The sequence below is a fragment of the Ambystoma mexicanum genome, chromosome 6q (assembly GCF_040938575.1).
Source record: "Ambystoma mexicanum isolate Mex_15411 chromosome 6q, UKY_AmexF1_1, whole genome shotgun sequence".
Taxonomy (NCBI): domain Eukaryota; kingdom Metazoa; phylum Chordata; class Amphibia; order Caudata; family Ambystomatidae; genus Ambystoma; species Ambystoma mexicanum.
Window position 1 is genome coordinate 1258453692 of NC_090937.1, and position 18865 is coordinate 1258472556.

The 18865-nt window shown below is 44.5% G+C and overlaps 1 protein-coding gene across 3 annotated transcripts in view; it reads left to right on the forward strand.

The window, feature by feature from the left end:
* ANAPC4 (anaphase promoting complex subunit 4) overlaps window positions 1-18865 on the forward strand; it is a 1458106-nt gene that overhangs the window by 236220 nt on the left and 1203021 nt on the right. For all 3 annotated transcript variants that reach the window (XM_069631855.1, XM_069631854.1, XM_069631856.1), the window contains one exon: window positions 1186-1290. In XM_069631855.1, the coding sequence (XP_069487956.1) occupies window positions 1186-1290 (105 nt within the window). The remainder of the gene's footprint in view (window positions 1-1185; window positions 1291-18865) is intronic.

Below are 18865 nucleotides of genomic sequence, written 5' to 3' on the forward strand. Positions count from 1 at the left end.
AAGACCTATACAGCCTTATCGATCACCTTCATTGGAAACCCCTATCTCCCTTAGCTATTTGTTAAGGTCGTTTTTGTATCAGCCTCTGTTGAGGATTCTACAACAACTAAACCTATTGGGAAGGCTAAAACAACTGGCAAGAAAGGGAAGCCAAACTTCTCTCAGACATGGGTGGAGTGTTCAGGGCAACACGGTTTAACTCTCAGGTAGGGTAGTAGGTCGACATAGCGGTACAATTAGTTCCCACTCACAGCTCCAGAAAATACACCACACTGATGTAGTGAAAAATATACACTTAGTCACATATAAAGCCAGGCAAAAGTACTTTAGATATTAATATACATTATTAATAAGACACCAGCATATTATACAAACAGTAATGCATATACAAGGACCTTCATAACCCCAATGTCTATGTGTACCATCTACTTGATATGAGCGCACAATATAATATATCAGGGGATAGGGACAAGGGAGAACCTGGAAGCAATGCACCCCAGCTAGCAGGCAAGGACCCAATAGTGTGCACAACTAACTGCTGTGTTCCAAAGACACCTCACAACTCTAGTATATGTGGAAGCCCCCAGACCTGATGTTCAGCACCTAACACATATCGCAGGGTATGGTATTAAAAAGGAAAACACAATGTAACCCAATGGAACAATAGGTTACAATCCCTAATACCTAAAACACAATTCACCATGAAGTTAGACCTCCTAAGGCCTTAGTATTAATGCATAAGTAACCCAGAATAATACATGAAACCCACAAAGAGGATTGAATCATAGTAAACCTTAGCAAAAGCTTCTAAGAATCAATAAACATTTAGGTAACTGTTATTTTCCTGATGCATTTCATGGACAAGTATATACATTGCTAATAGATGCAGTTACAGTGTCACAAGTACATTTCCTATAGCAGAAATTAAAGGGATGACTTTAAAATTGTTTATAAAATCACTGGGAATTACAGAAATGGTGCAAAGTGGTCCAGAACTCGCTAAATTTCTAAGGGATCCATGAAAAATGTATATAGGGAGGTAAGTACCACAGTAGCTAAATCTTCATCTGTTAATATCCCTATTGGCTGCATACAAGTGACATTGAACTGAGCAAATTGCAAAACTTGTTGGAAAGAATGCATCCTTTCTGCAGTTCATTAATCTCCCACATTGTTTTTCCCCAGGTTTTTGGCTCTTCCCTTGGTTTGTGCTTGTCTAGCGACTTGAAATCCTTATCTGTTGTTACAGAGGTGGCAACTGAGAGTACACCAGAAGTCACTTACTTTCAGGTGAGAACTCATGAGATCGTCAATGTGGTATTGTTTTTCATTTAAACCCCTGTTCGCTGTATGACACCCACCAACCAAAGTTGTATATACCCTTCGTTGAGGCAGAGTCCAATGAGATTCCTTTTTGGCAGTCTTCTGCCCCTTTTTATCCATACTCTGCAGCTTGTTGCCAGAAAAAGGAATGGATTGTGTACCAAGACTGGATTTTTATTTGCTCTATAGTGCAGGAATTGATTATAGACTTAATGCTTTGTGTGAAACTGTTAGGTTAAATCGGCAGTCTGTGGAATTTCATGAGGAAATGGACACTGTTTCTCTCATGCCAACACATCTCTACCACCAGGGTCTGCAAACTGGCTCGCCAGAGGTTTTGGCCTTTGCAGGCTAGGGCAGATGGGGGTTTGAGCCAAAACCTCTGGAGACACAAATATTACATACCCTTCCTCTACCAGAAATGGGGTAGATCTGGACTAATCGGGGTTATATAATTCCCATTGCGGGTGGTTGTCTTAGTTTTCTTCTGTTGGTGGCACACATTTGCTTCAAAGGTCTTGACGGGGGTCTCGCATGGCCAGTGTCTTCCTGTGTGGAATGGAGGGTGAAAAAGTAACAAACACCTTTAGGTAAAGCAGTGTGAAGTAATATGGTAGGGCAAAATCCAGTTTTTGGGCTTCCTTTTGCTAATCCTGTGAGTCTCTTTAACCTTTTCCTGGCTTTCTTTGTTTTTAGATTTTATTGTTCTTTCAGAGGAACGTCTACTGAATTCACCCATAGTTGTATCTTCTTTTTCATGTGCTGCCCTTAGTATCCCCTATGGCTGCCAGGGTCCTATTTTGCCGTTATGTGAGTTCTTTCATCCAAAAAATGCATTGGGCAGCAGGCTGGTGAAAACTGTTTCACCATGCTGTAGTCATTTTACTGTTTTAGCAGTCGAATACCCTTTTATGATGGCCATTGTCTACTAAGGCATTTTAAACAAATCCCATACCCTAGTTATTTATATACCAAAGGCCTTCTTTGTCTGAAAAAACCAAGAGAGATGACCAAAATGGCTGTTATGCCTACATAGGTTCAGGACTGAGCCTTCCCAGGCACCCATTGTGTGGCGGCTGTTTGCTTTTTACCACGTGTATGTGCATTTGGGTGGTTGTTGCTGGCCAGTCCTGATTGGATGGCTGCTAAAACTTTGAATGGTGCATGGGTGTAAATTGGTGGGCAGGGTTACTCCGGCCACTGTGTGTGTATTTCTAGGGAAACACTGTGCTACTTAGGAGAATAGATTACCAAAACGTGTGTTAATGTGGGGGTGATGGGGAGAGCAATGTCCTAAACGTAAGAGAAAATATAGGCTTCGTGACTGCTACTAACATGAGTGTTTTTGCCATTTTATTAAATTGGGCTTTGTGTCTGCCTCACTCTAGGGCAGAAGTCTTCAAACCTTTTTTGGCCTGGGTCCCCCTGAGCACAATGTGGGCAGGCTGTGAATGCCAAATGGACAGTAAGTCCAAATGGCTATAAACTATTGTGTGCCGTCGCCGCACCCTGCTCCCAGTAAAGTCCCTGGGCTCCCCTACCTGCTCCCATCAGTCTCTGGACTCCCCCTTCCCACGTCTAGCCCAGTCCCTGGGTTCTCCCCACCCAACACACTAGCCCATGCTCCCCTCCCCCCTGCCTGCTCCCCACTACAGTTCCTTGGCTCCCCTCACCCTGCTTCCAGGAGAGTTCCAGGGCCTGTGGCAGCTGGTGAATTATTTAAGTGGAGGGGCATAAATATTTCCCTCGTATGCCATAGCTACCAAGCGTAGCAAGGGAGCCCAAAACAATTAGGAAGTGGGGGGGGGGGCAAGTCTCCTCCCGTTCATATTTTTTAAATAATGGGTTAAAATGTTGCATTTTAGAGCACACTTTAAAAAAGAAATTGGGTCCAAAGCCAAACAGTCAGCAATTGGCACTGGGGGGTTTAGGGGGCAGCATGGTCTTTTTTTTACTGGGCATCAGTGACCGCTGCTGTATTTCTCTACGATCCATTTATGTTCTTCAAACTGAGTGCCACTAACACACACAGTACAATTCCCAAGATTACTAGAATTTAAAGAGGCTGAATGGAATATTTCAGTATTTCACAAGTGCACAGATTATGATGACCGTTTTACCCAAAGAGAACAGTATTAAATATACTAAAATATACTAATATATTATACTATTTAGTAGGGTTTGCAATATGGTTTGGAATATCAGATGTGGGCTGCTGAATCAAAACACTGAAGGTTGCGTTTGTGCTAGCCGTAATACTGCGGGAGTCTGTCTGAGTCTTTCACATCTTATTGAGAATCGGTTTGCAATTATATCTCTATTTGTACTTTGCAGATTGTGTAGCGCTTACACCCTGGGTATTCAAGTGTTTCTGCCTTCTGTGAGTGGCTGCAAGTCAGGCATTCAAAGTCCCTGACAATCCCTGACAATTCACTCTATCAGAGCAAAGGCCTCATTATTGAATCAGGCAAACACCACTCTGCGTTTTTTAGTTTTGTAACATGAAAAGACCGCTTATTTTTATTGCAATACAAGGATACAGTCTGACATAGTATCGCAGCCTGGTATAATAAGGATAAACCTAACCATAATCCTCCTGTTAGTTTAGCTGACCTTCGGCCATCTCATCCATGGGAGGAGGCTGCAGAACTCGTTCTCTCCTGATCCGCTGTCTGTCTTCAGTGAGCACCAGTTGCTGCAGCCCCTGCTCGACTTGTCGTGCACATAACTTGGGATGCGGAGGTCTCTGGGTAAGTAGGTGGGTCCTGGGCTAGGGCATAGGGATCCAGTAGGACACGGTCAATGCCAGAAATGGCCTCATGTGGATGATGGTCCTGCTGCTGAAGTAGGTTTCCAATGAAGCAACATTCCCCTTATCTCTGGGTCCTTGGTCAAATGAGGAACAGAGAAAAGAGACAGGTTCCCTGGTAGAGATAATCATGCATGCTCAGTAGAGAAGATGCTAATCTCCTGCAAATGCCTGGTCAAACCGGGCTACTACCCCGTGCATGAACTGAGTTTCCCCTGCTTATCAGTTACACTGTGTCTCTATGGAGTGTTAGGCAGAAACCTGTGCAGTTCCCTTAGGGACCACTGCAAAAGATTTAAGACTACAGGTGTTTGGCAGTAAACCCACTTGGTAGCAGTCTGTACCAAACAGATTCACTTGGTAGCTGTGGCTGAGCAGTCAGACTTCCCTCAAGAAGAGTTGGGCAGTATGCAGAGTATACACAATAGGTACAGGGACACAGTAGTACAAACAAACACTGACCAGAGCTTTGGTGTAAAAGTATATCATTATTTAAAAACACACTTGTAGTTTACACTAGCAAAAATGAGGTAAGTAAATTCAACACACAGTCACTATCGTATATATACAACCCTATTCACTTATTAGACAAGTCTTAGTGAGAAACACCACTTATTTTCAGACAGAGGTGAGCGCTTAACATAAGATGACACTCTAATAAGTTGTAAAGAAAGGGAGGGAAAAAGGCAGAGTTAAGGAAGCACACAAGTTTCAATACTTTTACCAAGAACCACAGTAAGGCAGGATAGGCAGAGTTCTACTGGAGAGCAAGGAAGTCAATTGCAAGGCCCACTCTTTGAGAGAGCAAGCAGAAGGGGTCCAGGTTCACACAGTGGGGTTATGCCCAAAGAGTCTTGTAGATAGTTCGCACAAAAAGGATGAAATTCAAGTCAGGAAAAGTTAGCTAGGTTGTCCCAGGCTAGCCCATGTTAGAAAGTCGAAACTTTACTGTCACCCCGAACGATCTGTCGCAAGGGAAGCCAGGCGGGACACAGTACCTTAAGTGTGAAGGGAGCTCCAGCAGGTGCAAGTCGGTGTTTCGTCCAGAGGAAGAAGAGGTCTCGCCGTGGAGGAAAGATTAAGGTCGTTGCACTGCCAGGGAAGAAACCAGCCCGGTTAAAAGGTACTACCCTTCTCTTCGCGGTAGTGGTAAACCGTGGTATTCCGGTTGCCGGGGTGCTTGGCACGGGCAAGGCGGCCACGAGATGCTCCAGGAAGGTGAAAAGAAGGCAAAACTGGTTATCCCCACCAGTCAAAGGAAGAAGATTCTCCGGACTGGAGATCTCCTCTGTCGTCGGGAAAAGTGGTGAGACGGTTCAGCAGGGCTCCACCGGTGGTGTCGTTGTTGCAGGTCAGCTCAGCTTCTCCCTCCTCGGATTCTTAGGTCCTGTGGCGACTTCTGAAGTTCCAGTCCCCAAAGCCCTGCTTTTATGCAGCACACCCCCATTCACTCAGCCTAGCTGTCAATCAAACATGCTAAGTGGTGAGCCGGCCGGCTCACCACTTGGGCCAATCACACAAGAGTGCGACTTGAGTTACCAAGGTAACTCAGTCCAGGGTGCCTAAACCCCCTCCCACACCCCTTGTGGTACCCACTTCTGAGGGACTGGTCAACCAGAACCCCTATAACTTTAAAAAGACTAATGTTCCTCAAAGGGTTTGTAGGTCATATAGCTTACAAAGGAAAACCTTTGACTCTACCACTGAACATAAGTAAGGGGGGGGTCACCATCAAAATGTTGATGGACTCTCTAGGATGTATGTCATCGACTAGAGGTATGAGGTTCATCCAGGAGTGGATTAAATCCTCCTGTCCCTTAGTCTGGGGGGTGCGACTAGCAAAGCCAATGGTGACTTTGCATGCCCTGGGAGACAGTAGTCAGTCCCACGGCATGGAGTCTATGTTGGGGGGGTCGCTACGACACCCCTGGGTTACGGCACGGTGGGTGCTGTGTAACCCACATCAAAAAAACACATGAGACCCTATGGAGTAAAAGACCCCATAGCCCATAAAACACATGGAAAGTTAAAGGAACACCTCAAATCATGTCTAAGAGTGGGAGCAAAAGAATCTCACTCTTAGCAGGAGAGAAATCCAGCAAAGCTTCTGGGGGACTCACTAGGTTTGGGAAATTAGCCTTACAGAGAATTCTCCCTAACATGGAGTATCATTGTTTCTGTTGTCGGTTCTGAGGAAACATTCAGAAAAACATTATCTCGGTGTGCTCTCATCGGGCACATATTCTTCCAGGTGTAACCCAGGACGATGACTACTAAGAGGCAACACTAGTACCCAGTTGCTAAAATACCTGATCAGTGATCGGTTTTTGATGTGGGATCACATTTTCAATAAACTGCTTGCACCCCCTGACCGGCCTAAGATTTGTCCCAATATCCTTTTCTTTTTTATCTTTTGTTTTTTTAAAGTCTAGGATCTAGCCAAAACCATGTTTTTTCTTTTGTAGACTGTGGGTGAGCGACCCCCAGTTTGAATACTGCTGCTCTAGGTAGTCCCTGGAGAGCCAAGCACATGGCGGGAGGACCTGGCAGCACAAATATTGCCTCAAGAATTAGGCCTCAGTGATTCCTGCCATTTTATTTGAGTGACTTAGCCATTTTGAATTAGATATGTTTGTCGCATCCTAGAGAGTCTTCAGGCTGCCGAGAGTCATTGTCCAAAGAATTAGGCCTTGATTATACTTTCTCATTGAACCTTCCCCAGAGAATCGAGCACACCATGAAATAACAGTTTGTTTCTTTGGCATACGCTGACGAGTACATGATAGCTGCAAGGACATGCTTTTAACGTGGGAGAGCAGCAGGTTTTGGGAATAGCTGGGGGTGCCAAGTTGTCTGGTTGCACGGAAGAGAATAGCATTGTGTCTAAATTGTTGCGATCTGGGGCAGATTTTGCTCTTCTTACTAACTGTGCATGAGTAGGTCATCTGCCTTGGGATGCACATTGAATGTAACATTATTGTGCTAACCAATTAGGATAGGGTCTTTTGTGCTGACTTAGGTTTGTATAGGCAGGAACCAATAGGATGGTTAGGATGTGGTTACAACTAATGCCTACAATATATACAAATGTATTCTAATTTTGTGGTTTTCGACTTTAAAGATTACTGTTTGATGTGTGCAAGTTTTTCAGTCTCAAGGAACTGGCTGGCCTCCCGGCCGTCAATTGCATTTGCATCAAAGCTGTTTTTCTGCAATTCTTGCATCTCTTCATTTGTTCCGAATTTATACAAGGTTCTACGCGTGCCTGGACGAATGCTGGAGAGATGGGCTGCTACTGAGGATCCAGGCTGCTGTGTTGAAATAGACTTGTCCTTTTGTAGATGCCTCTCTGCCTTTCCATGCTAGAATAATCTTAGCCCTTCTCATGCTTCCTTCTCGTATAGGATATGGTACTAGAGCACTGTGCGTATAGCGTTATACTGCTCTCCTAGAAGCAACGCTGGTTTTGCAATATTGGCTGGCCTTTAGTTGAGAGCACCTCTGCTGACTATTGTGTGTCTTGCTGCTGTTCTGCCTCATCTCTTCTATTTTGATAGAGGTTTTAGATCCTCACCTGTAGCTGCTCAGAATAGCAAGGTCGTTCTGCTGCATTAAGTGACCCTTTGTGCCTTCTGTAACTGCAATACAGTTCACTGACATTATACCTTTAAATAAATGTGTGCTTGAATGAGCCAGTCTGTTTCTGGGTTTAGGAATGATACGGGTCCTGGGTAGACCCTTGACTTCATTGTGTTTATGTTTAATACATTTCTGTGATTCCATATGTCCTGCTCAGTCAATCTGTACAATTCACTCCAAGTAAACCTTACAAAGTTGATTTTATTTTAATGATCTGCACATGTTTCCCACTGGTTTTAGGTGTGAACTGGGCCTCGTTTTAGACTCTTTACTGTATTTTGACACATACTGTAACATTTACTAAAGTACTTATTTGAAGTGTGGTTCCTTAATAAGGTTACTTATATTAAAGAGAATCTATATCTTAACATCTATTGTGCTGTATTTTATATTGTGTGTGTGTGTGTGTGTGGAATTAATTTTACCTTGATACCAACCATTTCCCCTCCCTTAAGTGAAGCCAGTTTGCTTGGTTATGTTTACAAGTGAGGTTGTGTTAACTTGGTGGAATTCCCTGCTCACTTATTATAGGTTGGTATCTCTGAACCCCTCAGCAAAAGAATTGAGGAAAATCGAGCTTTGTCTAATCTTCTGGGGCAGCTCAACAACATTGCTAATAGGTTAAGTGTTCATAACTCCTTGGGCCTTTCACTATGGGAGGCTCCTCTTTTCTCTCCCCCCCCCCTTCAGGGTGCGCTCTGACATAATGAAATGGAAGACTGACTTCTTGGATTTTTACAAAGCATTTCCTTGTCCACTGCTTAGTCCTCACCTTTTGTTAGTCCGCTTTTCCCTGGAATAAGTAATTTCTCTTTCCTAAGAGAGGTGGGGCCCCTCACTTGATCCCATCAGATGGCCAGTTTCTCAATGTTTGTCTTGGGTGTAATCTTGTCAAGGGAAACAGTCTCCTCTCTGTTATCCCATTTCTGCAGGGAAAGTCATTGGATCGCCCTTCACGTCTTTGTCAGCTTGGCGTGTTTTGTTTTGGACTTGCCCTCTTCCTCTTTGGTGGCAGCCCCTGACAATAGACCTAGCTCTACGCAGTGCTTCGTGGCTTTCTTAGTCAAAAGGAGTGTCCTTTCTTTATGGTACAGAGTCTTGTATCCGTACACCTGAGCTTAGCACTTAATGAGAGTGTGGATTCCAAGAAGCAATGCGCACTCATTTACTCCAATAGATGATGAATTATGTCCTTACTCTTCACCTTAAATGGTGAATATGTACCCTGCTAATTCTAAACCTTCAATTTCTGCATTTGTACATGAGTAAGACCATGGTCTTCAGGAATGTGGCCTCTTTCCAGGCTTTGAACACCTGTAAGTCATATCATCTAGTAAAAGCCATAACTTGGATTTTGTATTCTGGGATACATGGAGCTTGTTTGGCACTACTTCTACCCTGTTTGTTTGCACAGAATTTAGACGTTCTGGAGAAGTAAACCAAGATGATATAACTAGAAAGTAGGGCATTTTTCAGTGGAACGTTTTGACCATATATAAAATTCACTCCTTTTCTCGAGGCATTAAAAGGCAACATAAATATTAGTTCTGTTGGTAAAATTAATTTACACCAGCTTCTAAAATAAATTAAAACCAGTAGAATAACATTAAGGCATTGCGTAGCTGGTTTGGACTTGTATTTATTGGCAACCACAGAGGGTGGGGAATGTGCATGCCAAATGTTTAAAGTAACACCGTGAGTAAACTAAGCAACTTAATAACTAGCTGTTCCTGGCTTATCCTGCGCGGTTCTAGCATATTTTAAAGGTCAATATTGGTCAGTAATTCATAGGGTCACTTCTGTCCCTTCTTAAATATCGGAAATTTCCACTGATCGCTTCCAGGAAGGAGGCGTAGCTCCCTGTGACATATTAATGGTCATGAAAAGGCTAAACGTATTAGATGGTATAATAAGTATCGAAGTTCCGTCGACCACATGGGCCAGAATTGATGAAACCCAAACACCATGCTTCGCTATCATTTCAGATTGCATTTTCCAAAATGATATGCATTCATTTTCACCTGTACACGACCCGTAAACCTAGGAATATTTCTGAAAAGTGAACATGCTAAGTAATGCAAACAAAGTGACATGAAAGCATACAATACTACTCATCAGTAAAGCCTATGCAGTGCTACCTAACTGTGGCACTTTTTTCTTTCTCAAACGTTTGTGGTGGTTTGTCAACCTTACATGTGACAGTGGGAGAGAAATAGTGAGAAAATGTTGATGACGTGACAAGGTACATATGCACAAAGGTAGGCACTCTCCAAGCAAAACTCTTACAAGTTAAATTGTATCAGTATGTTGAAATGATATCTGTTGTTGAAGTGGGTGGTAGTTTGCCATTTGGACAGCAGAGGGCAACCCAACACTGATAAATTGCACTAGCTGAGTATGAAACATACCTGAGCGTTATATATATCCCTTTTTTTCTTCACACTGATGGAATCAGGTAAAACTGAGCAGCACTCTTCATTTAGCCCAAAAAGTTAATCCGGACATCCAATTTCACAATTAAAAAGTCATCTTTATTGGTGCCTTGCAGGACGGCACAAACATATTAAAAAGCCATTAACATAAGGCTCCCCCAAAGTGCAAAAAAGATGTGCGCGTTGGGAATGTTAATATATATTACACGGCCCACGGTAGCGGGCGTGTAGTTATGCTTAAGTTGCTAAACTCAAAAACATAGTGTACGACATCTGGTGGTGGGAGGAAGGGATGAAAATGGTGCGGGACTAAGAAGAGCTTCACGTGATATCTATCATTATACAAGAAGACGGTGGTCTGCCAGCGCTATCCGTGCATGCTCCTCCAATGCGCGGATACCGCAACAGGCAACTATCTTGTGTGGCCGTTGTAGGCAGCCTTCGTTATGGCATGCGAGCTACAGCGGCGGTGTCTTTCTGTCATGAGTGGTGGCAGGCGCATTTGCAGAAGGGGAGTGCGTTCCACAAGACATGAGGATTTTAAAATAGCGTGTACTATGGTGTGCTGTGAGGTACGTCAGTAGCCCCTTGGATGCATGGCAGCAGCCCTAGCACAGAAAATTATGTCCACTGGTTGAAAAGGTATGTCCACTGGTTGAATTTAGGTGCCACATTGTTGCTTATTGTGTGCGGCTTGGCTGCACTGCACACAATGTTGGTTGCATGTGTGTAGTGATTGGTAGAACAACCTACAGTTGTCGGTGTATGGGTGGAGATGGTGCAGTGACCAGTTGGCAAGTGTGTCTACTGGGTGTGTTAACGGAATAGTGTACATATGGAAGAGGTCCAGGTGCAAATGTTTCTTCTATGTGCTTGCGTAGTGTCCATTGCGCAGATTAGTAAGTGTTGCAGTGCAGTACGCACCATTGGTTCTTTGCACATATACTAGAGTGGTGGGAGCTGGCTCATAGTTGTGAAGACTGTCTTGTTTGGTTGGCATGCTTAAATGCTTTGTGATTGGAAGTGGGTAGCGGTGCCAAATTCAGTGATATGTTTCTGTATTACAGTAAGTGGAACATGTGTCCTTGTGTCCCTGCTTGATGGTGTGTTGGTTGGGTGGAAGTGCTGGTGCGTATGTTGCCTTTGTGATTCATGGCACATGCGTACCTGGTCGCCTGCCTGGCTCTGTTATGTTGTGGTGAGTGTGGCCTAGGCCTTCATCATAGCCTACACAATATAATGCAGCAATGCAGTTGTTACTGTGCATGCATTTGGAGTTGGCGAGTTGCACACAATGGTTGCAGAGGACTTTGTGCACTTGGCGGAACAGCAGAAGGGAGCTCCTATGTGTACATTACCATATGGTGCACATCATTGCCCCTGTTGCATAATAGGGAGCCCCATGTCACCATGTGCGTTTGCTATGGTTTGGCCCTTGTAAGGCCGTTGCTTGAGGAAGTGTTTTACCACATTCCGCCATGAAAGGAAGTGATCAGTCAGAGTACACAGTCACTTGCATACCGTTCAGCACAGGCAATGCCACGTCATTGAGCCATGTATGTAAAGATGTGGCCAGGGTGAAAGTTGACAGGCGCACTTGCTGATGGGGCCTGTATTACACATGACATGAGAAGTAAAACATGGGTTGTACTAGGGTGTGCTGTGTGTGGTGAGGCCCCAGCAGTCAGTGATGGTAGAGCAATGGCAGAAGGGGAGTACAATGGAGACCACATGAAACTTGCAACGTACACTTCAGTACAGTGTTGCGTGTGCTAAGCCCGTAGGCCCTTCTATGAATGGGTGGCCACCTTGCACTGCCAAATATGTGCCGTGGGATGAAGTAGGTTTTACATTATTGACTTTGGTGTGCGGTTTGTGATCATTGCCTAAAATGTTGCTTTTATGGTTGTGGGGATTGGTTGCGATACTTACACTTTGTAGTATATGCCTGGACCTGATGGAATGACGACTCCTACAGTGTGTCCTGTGGGAAAAGTGGTGAAGTAGAGGATGCTTAGAAGTGGCTCGGGGTGACCTGCATGTACCTGGCCACTTGTTCACCTGCATAAATCTGTTATGTTGAGCTGGGTGTGGCCAAAGTCTACACTGTTGGGTGTATGGCAAAATCCCATAGCCCGTAGGCCAATCACTTAGGAGGCTAGGCCTGCTCCATAGCACGCCACCATAACGCAGACATGCACTTTTAAGTATGCATGTCTCCGATGGTGGTGACGTTGAAAAAATGGTTGTGCAGGACCTTGTAGACGTGGTTGAACAGCACAAGTGACCTGATATGCGTTCGGTACCATATGGTACTCATTATGCCACCACCTTGGATATTAGGGAGCCACATGGCGCTATTTGCGGTTGCCATAAATTGCCCTTTGCACCACCCATCATATGTTACGTTTGTCGATTGTGGTATGTGGGAAATGTTCCCTTTCATGAGGCCATTATGTTGTGTTGCGTGTATGTAAGGCCTACAGTATTGGGTACATGGCCAAGGACCATAGGCCGTTGGTTATGCACCCAATAGCCTATCCCTTCACGACAGCCATCAGACCATACTGCAGCCATGCAGAGTTGCCTCTGTTTCTCTCTGAGGATGGTGACCTTTGAATAATGGGTGCAGAGAGCATTTTACTCTTGGTGGAACAACCAAAGTGAGGTGTAAGTGTTCGCGAGCACATGGTGTAGGTAATTGCACGTGTTGCACATTAGGGTGTAATTTGCCCACAGCCAGATTTCGGGAGGTGTTTTATAAATGGAAGCATGTGTGCCTTTATGTGCAGTGCTGGGATGTTCAGCACCGACTATGACAACATTAAGGAGTAAGATTTGCAGTGGGTGGAAGGAAATTGAATTTTTTGACCTCCATTGGCAATGCTGTTTTGTTTGCCACTCTGCACGCAGCATTGCATACAATCCTCTAGAACTGTAACAGAAGCGTTGACGTTCAGTCCGTACAAATGTGAGGAGGAGAAGGGAACAGAAACGCATCGAAAGACATAAACAAAAGGAATGTGTAAGCAAGCATGTACATAACCATAACAGGACAAAAACTTCCCTTTTCTTTTCTGAGACAGCTAAAGAAATACTAGTCACTAAGTTCTAGCACACCTTTTCTTTATCAGTAATCAGAAAGAAGTTGTCCACAAAATTCGGTTCAAAACACGTGTTTCCCCAATGTTGTCGGTTCTTCAGGAGGGTATTACAATGGCAAATTCATTCAATTGAAATTCTTTCCACATCAAAATAATAGTGTTGCATTCCTACAAAACAAATCAACACATATACTGTTCATCATTCAGATAAAAAGAAAAAAAAAGTTTTTTTGTTAATGAAAAAGAAAATTCATATTAGGAGAGAACGAGGCAGTTGATCATAGGTTTCTAGTGCGTTTTGTGGGTACAAATAAACAATGTTGTCAGAATGATTTATAGTGATAACCACTATTGGACATGAATCATATGTTAATGCTGAGTTAATCGTATATTATGAAACTCCTATGTTTATAATTGTTATAATCTCACCTTGTTTGTGAGGCGAGAGAAATGTAGTCTCCCTTTGTTAATCCATCCAAGTTTGCAATGTCTTAAAAAATGTCCCGTGTTCGCTATTTGCCAAATGGATTGTTTACAGCGGTAGTTTAGAATGATTGTCCCCTTTTATTTTATAAATATAAAGGCATTGTTGATTCTCAGCAATATGTTTGAATCTGAATTGGAAAAAGAAAATGCATCACGAATGTCTCGTGTTAAGCAAATTGTAGCTCCACATGAAACTACATTAAAAAATACGCTAAAGATCTAACGCAGTCTCACCTTTCGGTCTTGCGATTGAGACCGATGTTGAAGTTGCCTTTCGGCGTTGCGAAATTAGGTGGAGAACATAATTGTTTCCAAAAATGAGCGCTTAATATATACGTTACATCACAACGTTCTTTACGTGCGTCTGATATTGCGTTGAGGTGTGCTGCGTGTACCCAATATTTTTTTTAAAGTGTGCACTAAGTGGGGTAGTGTGCAAAACAAAAAACAACTTTGCAGTGTACACAGTAAGTGGCAGGCATCCTACTGTTGTGCATGCATTGTGTGTATGATATCATATGATGTGCGATTGTATGCTATGGCATTCGTAATACGCCTACACACACATCTAGCAAAGCCCAACGAGGCAAAGGAGGGTAAACAGAGGGGAGACAGAGACGAATAACCTACTAGGCCAGGTGTGACTTAGATTGCCCAAGTGCATGGGTGAAGGGAGGGGAAGGTACAGTACGTGGGAAGAACAACAAATGACAATAAGTAAAAATACGGGCCAATTGTGCCAAGTGCATGGATAAGGCCCCAGGCGAAAAAGCACATCTACCAAAAACTTTTTTTTTTTGCAGAAGCGCGTGACCCTGAGGGAGTTGGAGACGGATGAGGGAAAAGCTTGCGCACACAGATAAATAAGGAGTTAGATTTGAAGGTATTGTGGTCCCAGGGGCCAGAAGGCCTTCCACATAATGCAGAGTCTTCTCACTTCATTCCTTGCAGCCACTGGGAACTATTGGCGACATTTCAGTGCAGAAGAGATACCATCCCAAGTTGTGCACTCTTCTTCTGGATGTGTTTCAGAGGGCGGAGAGGAGAAGGGAGCATATTTAAAAAGAGCCTGATGCCATAGTGCAGCCTACACAGAAGTACAGCTGTGCAAACAATGATCTTTTGGAAAGTTGCTTTCCCTTGGTTCGATACATTCAATGCTGCTATTGATGCAATTTTTTACGATTTATGTAGGAGGTGGGTTAGTGGGGAAAACATTTTGTAGCATTGTCGGAAGCAAAGCATGGAGTTCCTGTGTCGATATTACACTGTATGATATGGGTCAATGAGAACGTTGCAAGCAAATATCACTAATGTGCCACTTCATGGTAGGGGAAGGAAAAAAACTGTATCCTTTTTAAAGAATGTAATGGTCGCTCAGTGGCAGATACCGTGCGCAGAGGCAAATATAACATAAGTTTCCGTACCTTAAATTTGAGGTAGTGGGCGCTCAAGTGGAGGAATGTGGATGCACACATTTTTGCAATCTATTACAGAAATTTGTACTGTACGTGCTGGCAATTGAAAGTGCATTAGCAGGCTGGTTTTCTAACGGTACCTATGAAGTCTTGTGGCACCGTCTTCGATGGCATTGGTGGAATCGTGTGTGTGCCCATGCACCCGTACCCAATGAGCTAGTGCTGGACAAAAGGTAGTGGAAAGGGAAGAAGGACTGCTTTGTTTTACTGGGGTGCGGCCCTCACAGTACTTTGGGCACTGCACGTGCCACAATCTTCGCTTTTTACGTTGCTGTCCAATGCACATGGGATTTTCGAGATTATCCAATCAGGTACAGTTATGTCATCAATTTGTCATCTTTGATGTTGCGGGTGTTAGTCTTAGCAGTGCACAGTGGTGGTGTGAGTTATGGTTGCTTAGCTTGCCATAACTGGCGAATTTCAGAGGTTTTTCGTTTTTACCTGTAACCAGAACGTCCCTCTGACAACATTTTTCCATTGAATTTTATAAGTTTTTTACTAGTGCAATTTAACCATAACGTCCCTTTAACCCCTTCACTGCTATGGCCTTTTTTGGTGATTTCGATATGTCGCCATTCAATGCCTTGTAACTTTTTTGTTTCATGCAAAATCTCTGCCATAGATCCAATATTAGGGTCAAGGGCCTGGCGGAATCGGTACAGGACAAGGATCTGAAAGATACCATGCAACTCTGCTTCAGCAGCCTGCTAGCAGATGTCCAACCGGAGATGATCGGCTTCGACAGGATACACCGTGTGGTTCCAATACGCAATGAACCAGGGTCGAGACCCAGAGATGTCTTGATAGCAATGACATCGTATGGTCTGAAAGAGGAGGTGCTACGATCGGCAAGAACAAACGGAGACCTTACGATTAGTGGGTCCCATATACAGTTGTACCAGGACCTGGCCCTGATTACTCACCACAAAAGAAGGCTAATGCAACCGGTTACGAAGGCCCTTCAAACACAGCAAATCCGTTATAGATGGACGTACCCGTTTGGCCTGTCGTTTACATGGGAAGGAAAACAGAGGAGAATCGGGAATTGCGCAGAGGGCCTGGCGTTACTGCACCTGGAGGATGAGCAGCCGGAGGCATCTGTGCGCCCACGCCCAAACATGAACGCCCCATCTAGCAAACCATGGGAATGGTCAACGGAGCGAAAGCAAAGACGAGGGAGGAGAGGAAGACCCGGAAGCTCACAGCCGGCTCATGACAGGGAACGGAGAGGCCCAAAAGATCCAGACTCGGCCCATCACACGGACAACGAGTAAAGTGTTAACCAAATGTGAGAAAACAGCACAGCTGAATGGAACCGCCTGCAGGGAGGTAGGTCATAACTCTTGGAAACAGGGTCAGGTAATAAAATTCCTGACTATTGTGAACTGGGGAAGGGTCGGAGGCCCTAAGCCCACGGTGACCAGCGGGGGGCCCCTTGGGAGCCCAGGCCTCATGCACCCCCAGGATTGGGAGGGGGGATGGGGGTGGGTAAGGGAGGGAACTGGAACGAAAGTCAGGAAAGCAGGGAACCAAAGGTCTGGGAAGGAAAAGGAGCCAGCTCCACGAGTGTATGAAACGGAAGCAAGAAAAGGCAGAGTAAGCTATAGCGAACGAGAACATAGGGACCCACAGGCAGACAACCTCCACAAAGGGAGTAATGGAAGAAGTGAACATTGTCTCGATTAATGTCCAGGGGTTAAATTCCCCCGCTAAAAGGCGTTCGATTTTAGATTGATTGCATGGCTTCCAATCTAAGATGGCGATCCTACAGGAGACGCATCTGCTCCGGAAAGATGAAAAAAGAATGCGGAGCAGAACATACCCTCTCCAGTTTTTCGCCTCAAGCCAAACAAAAACAAAAGGGGTGGCAATCCTAAGTAGCAGAGACTTAGACTTTCGCAAACAACAAACACTGAAGGATCAGGAAGGTAGATACCTGGGGGTGAAGGGTACTACAATACTAGCACTCTATGCCCCCAATGAAAAACAGGACCAGTACATCCCTAAATTACTCCAGAAGGTGGGAGGATGGTGCGAAGGCCGAGTAATAATAGGAGGGGATTTTAATTGTGTAATGGACCCACAATTGGACAAACCAACCACAGCAGATCAGCGAAACAGACAGGCCTTTGGAAAGCTTTTCAGAGATTTGGATGTGATAGAAACGTGGCGATTTTTCCACCCGGACACCCGAGAATACACACACTACTCAGCAGAGCAGTGCACAGGGGTTACTCTAGAATAGACATGATCCTGGTGTCCTCTACATTGATCCCCTATGTAAAAAAAATAGAAAAGGGAGTCCAATACCTCTCCGACCACGCCCCAGTCGTGACCTGCATAGAACTGCAAAGGAAAATACATGGACCCCGACCACAATGGAGGCTAAATGAAACAATCCTAAGGGATATTGCACTTAGGGCACATATGGAAGAAGCCATAGGGAACTATTTCCTGGAAAATGACAATGGAGAGGTGGACTGGAGGGTGGTGTGGGATGCGGGGAAAGCAGTAATTGGGGGGGAATTCATAGCACAAGCAACGCAATACTATAGGGAGCGAGCCCTTATAACGCGCAAATTAGAAGAAGAGGTTAGAAAAGCTGAAAAGCTCCACAATACTCGTCAGATGCCCAGAGCCTGGCGGATCCTTAAAAAGGCTAGAGCCAAACTAGAAAACCATACTGCAGATAGAATGGCGCAAATACTGCTAAACAGGAAACAATCATATTACATACAGGGGGGGGGGGAAGCGAGCAAATTCTTGGCAGCTAAACTATGCAAACAGAAGGCGCGAAATTATATCACCAGGCGAAGAAATAGTAGAGGGGAACTGCAGACGGGAGAAGAGGAAAAACTAGAAATGATGGTCCACTTTCATAAAAAACTGCTGATTAGCGAAAACCTGAATGCAGCAGAACAGGAGTCCTATTTGTCAGCCGTAAAACTGCCACAGATATCGGAACAACAAAAAAGAAAATTGGGGGAATACAGGAAGTGTGTGATGCGATAGCAGCACTACCCAGGGGAAAGGCACCAGGCCCCGACGGACTAGGGAATGGGTTTTACAAAATATTCCAGACACAATTGGCAACTCCCCTCACTCGCCTTTTCAATCTAATCAGGGACAGGGGAGCCGTTTCAAAGGATATGGGACACTCGACTACAATATTACCCCTAAAACCTGGGAGAGACCCAGTAGAATGCACCAGTTACCGCCTCATAGCTCTCCTCAACACAGATGCAAAAATGTACGCGAAAATACTGGCGAATCGATTGGCAGCAGTACTGCCCGAGATAATACACGCAGACCAGGCAGGCTTCGTAAGGGGGAGACATACTCAGGATAATCTCCGGCGCGTAATTGACATGATAGACTGGAGGGCAAGGGGGGCCCAAAAATTCTCAATCGCCGCATTAGATGCCACACGAGCATTCGACAGCATAGATTGGAGGTACCTAAAACTGATATTGGAGGGTTTTGGCTGTGGACCGATATTCACCAAAATGGTTCTGGCAAATTACCAGCACCCATCTACGCAACTAGTGGTGAATGGCTACACCTCAGAAAGAATCAGTATCCGGAGGGGTACTC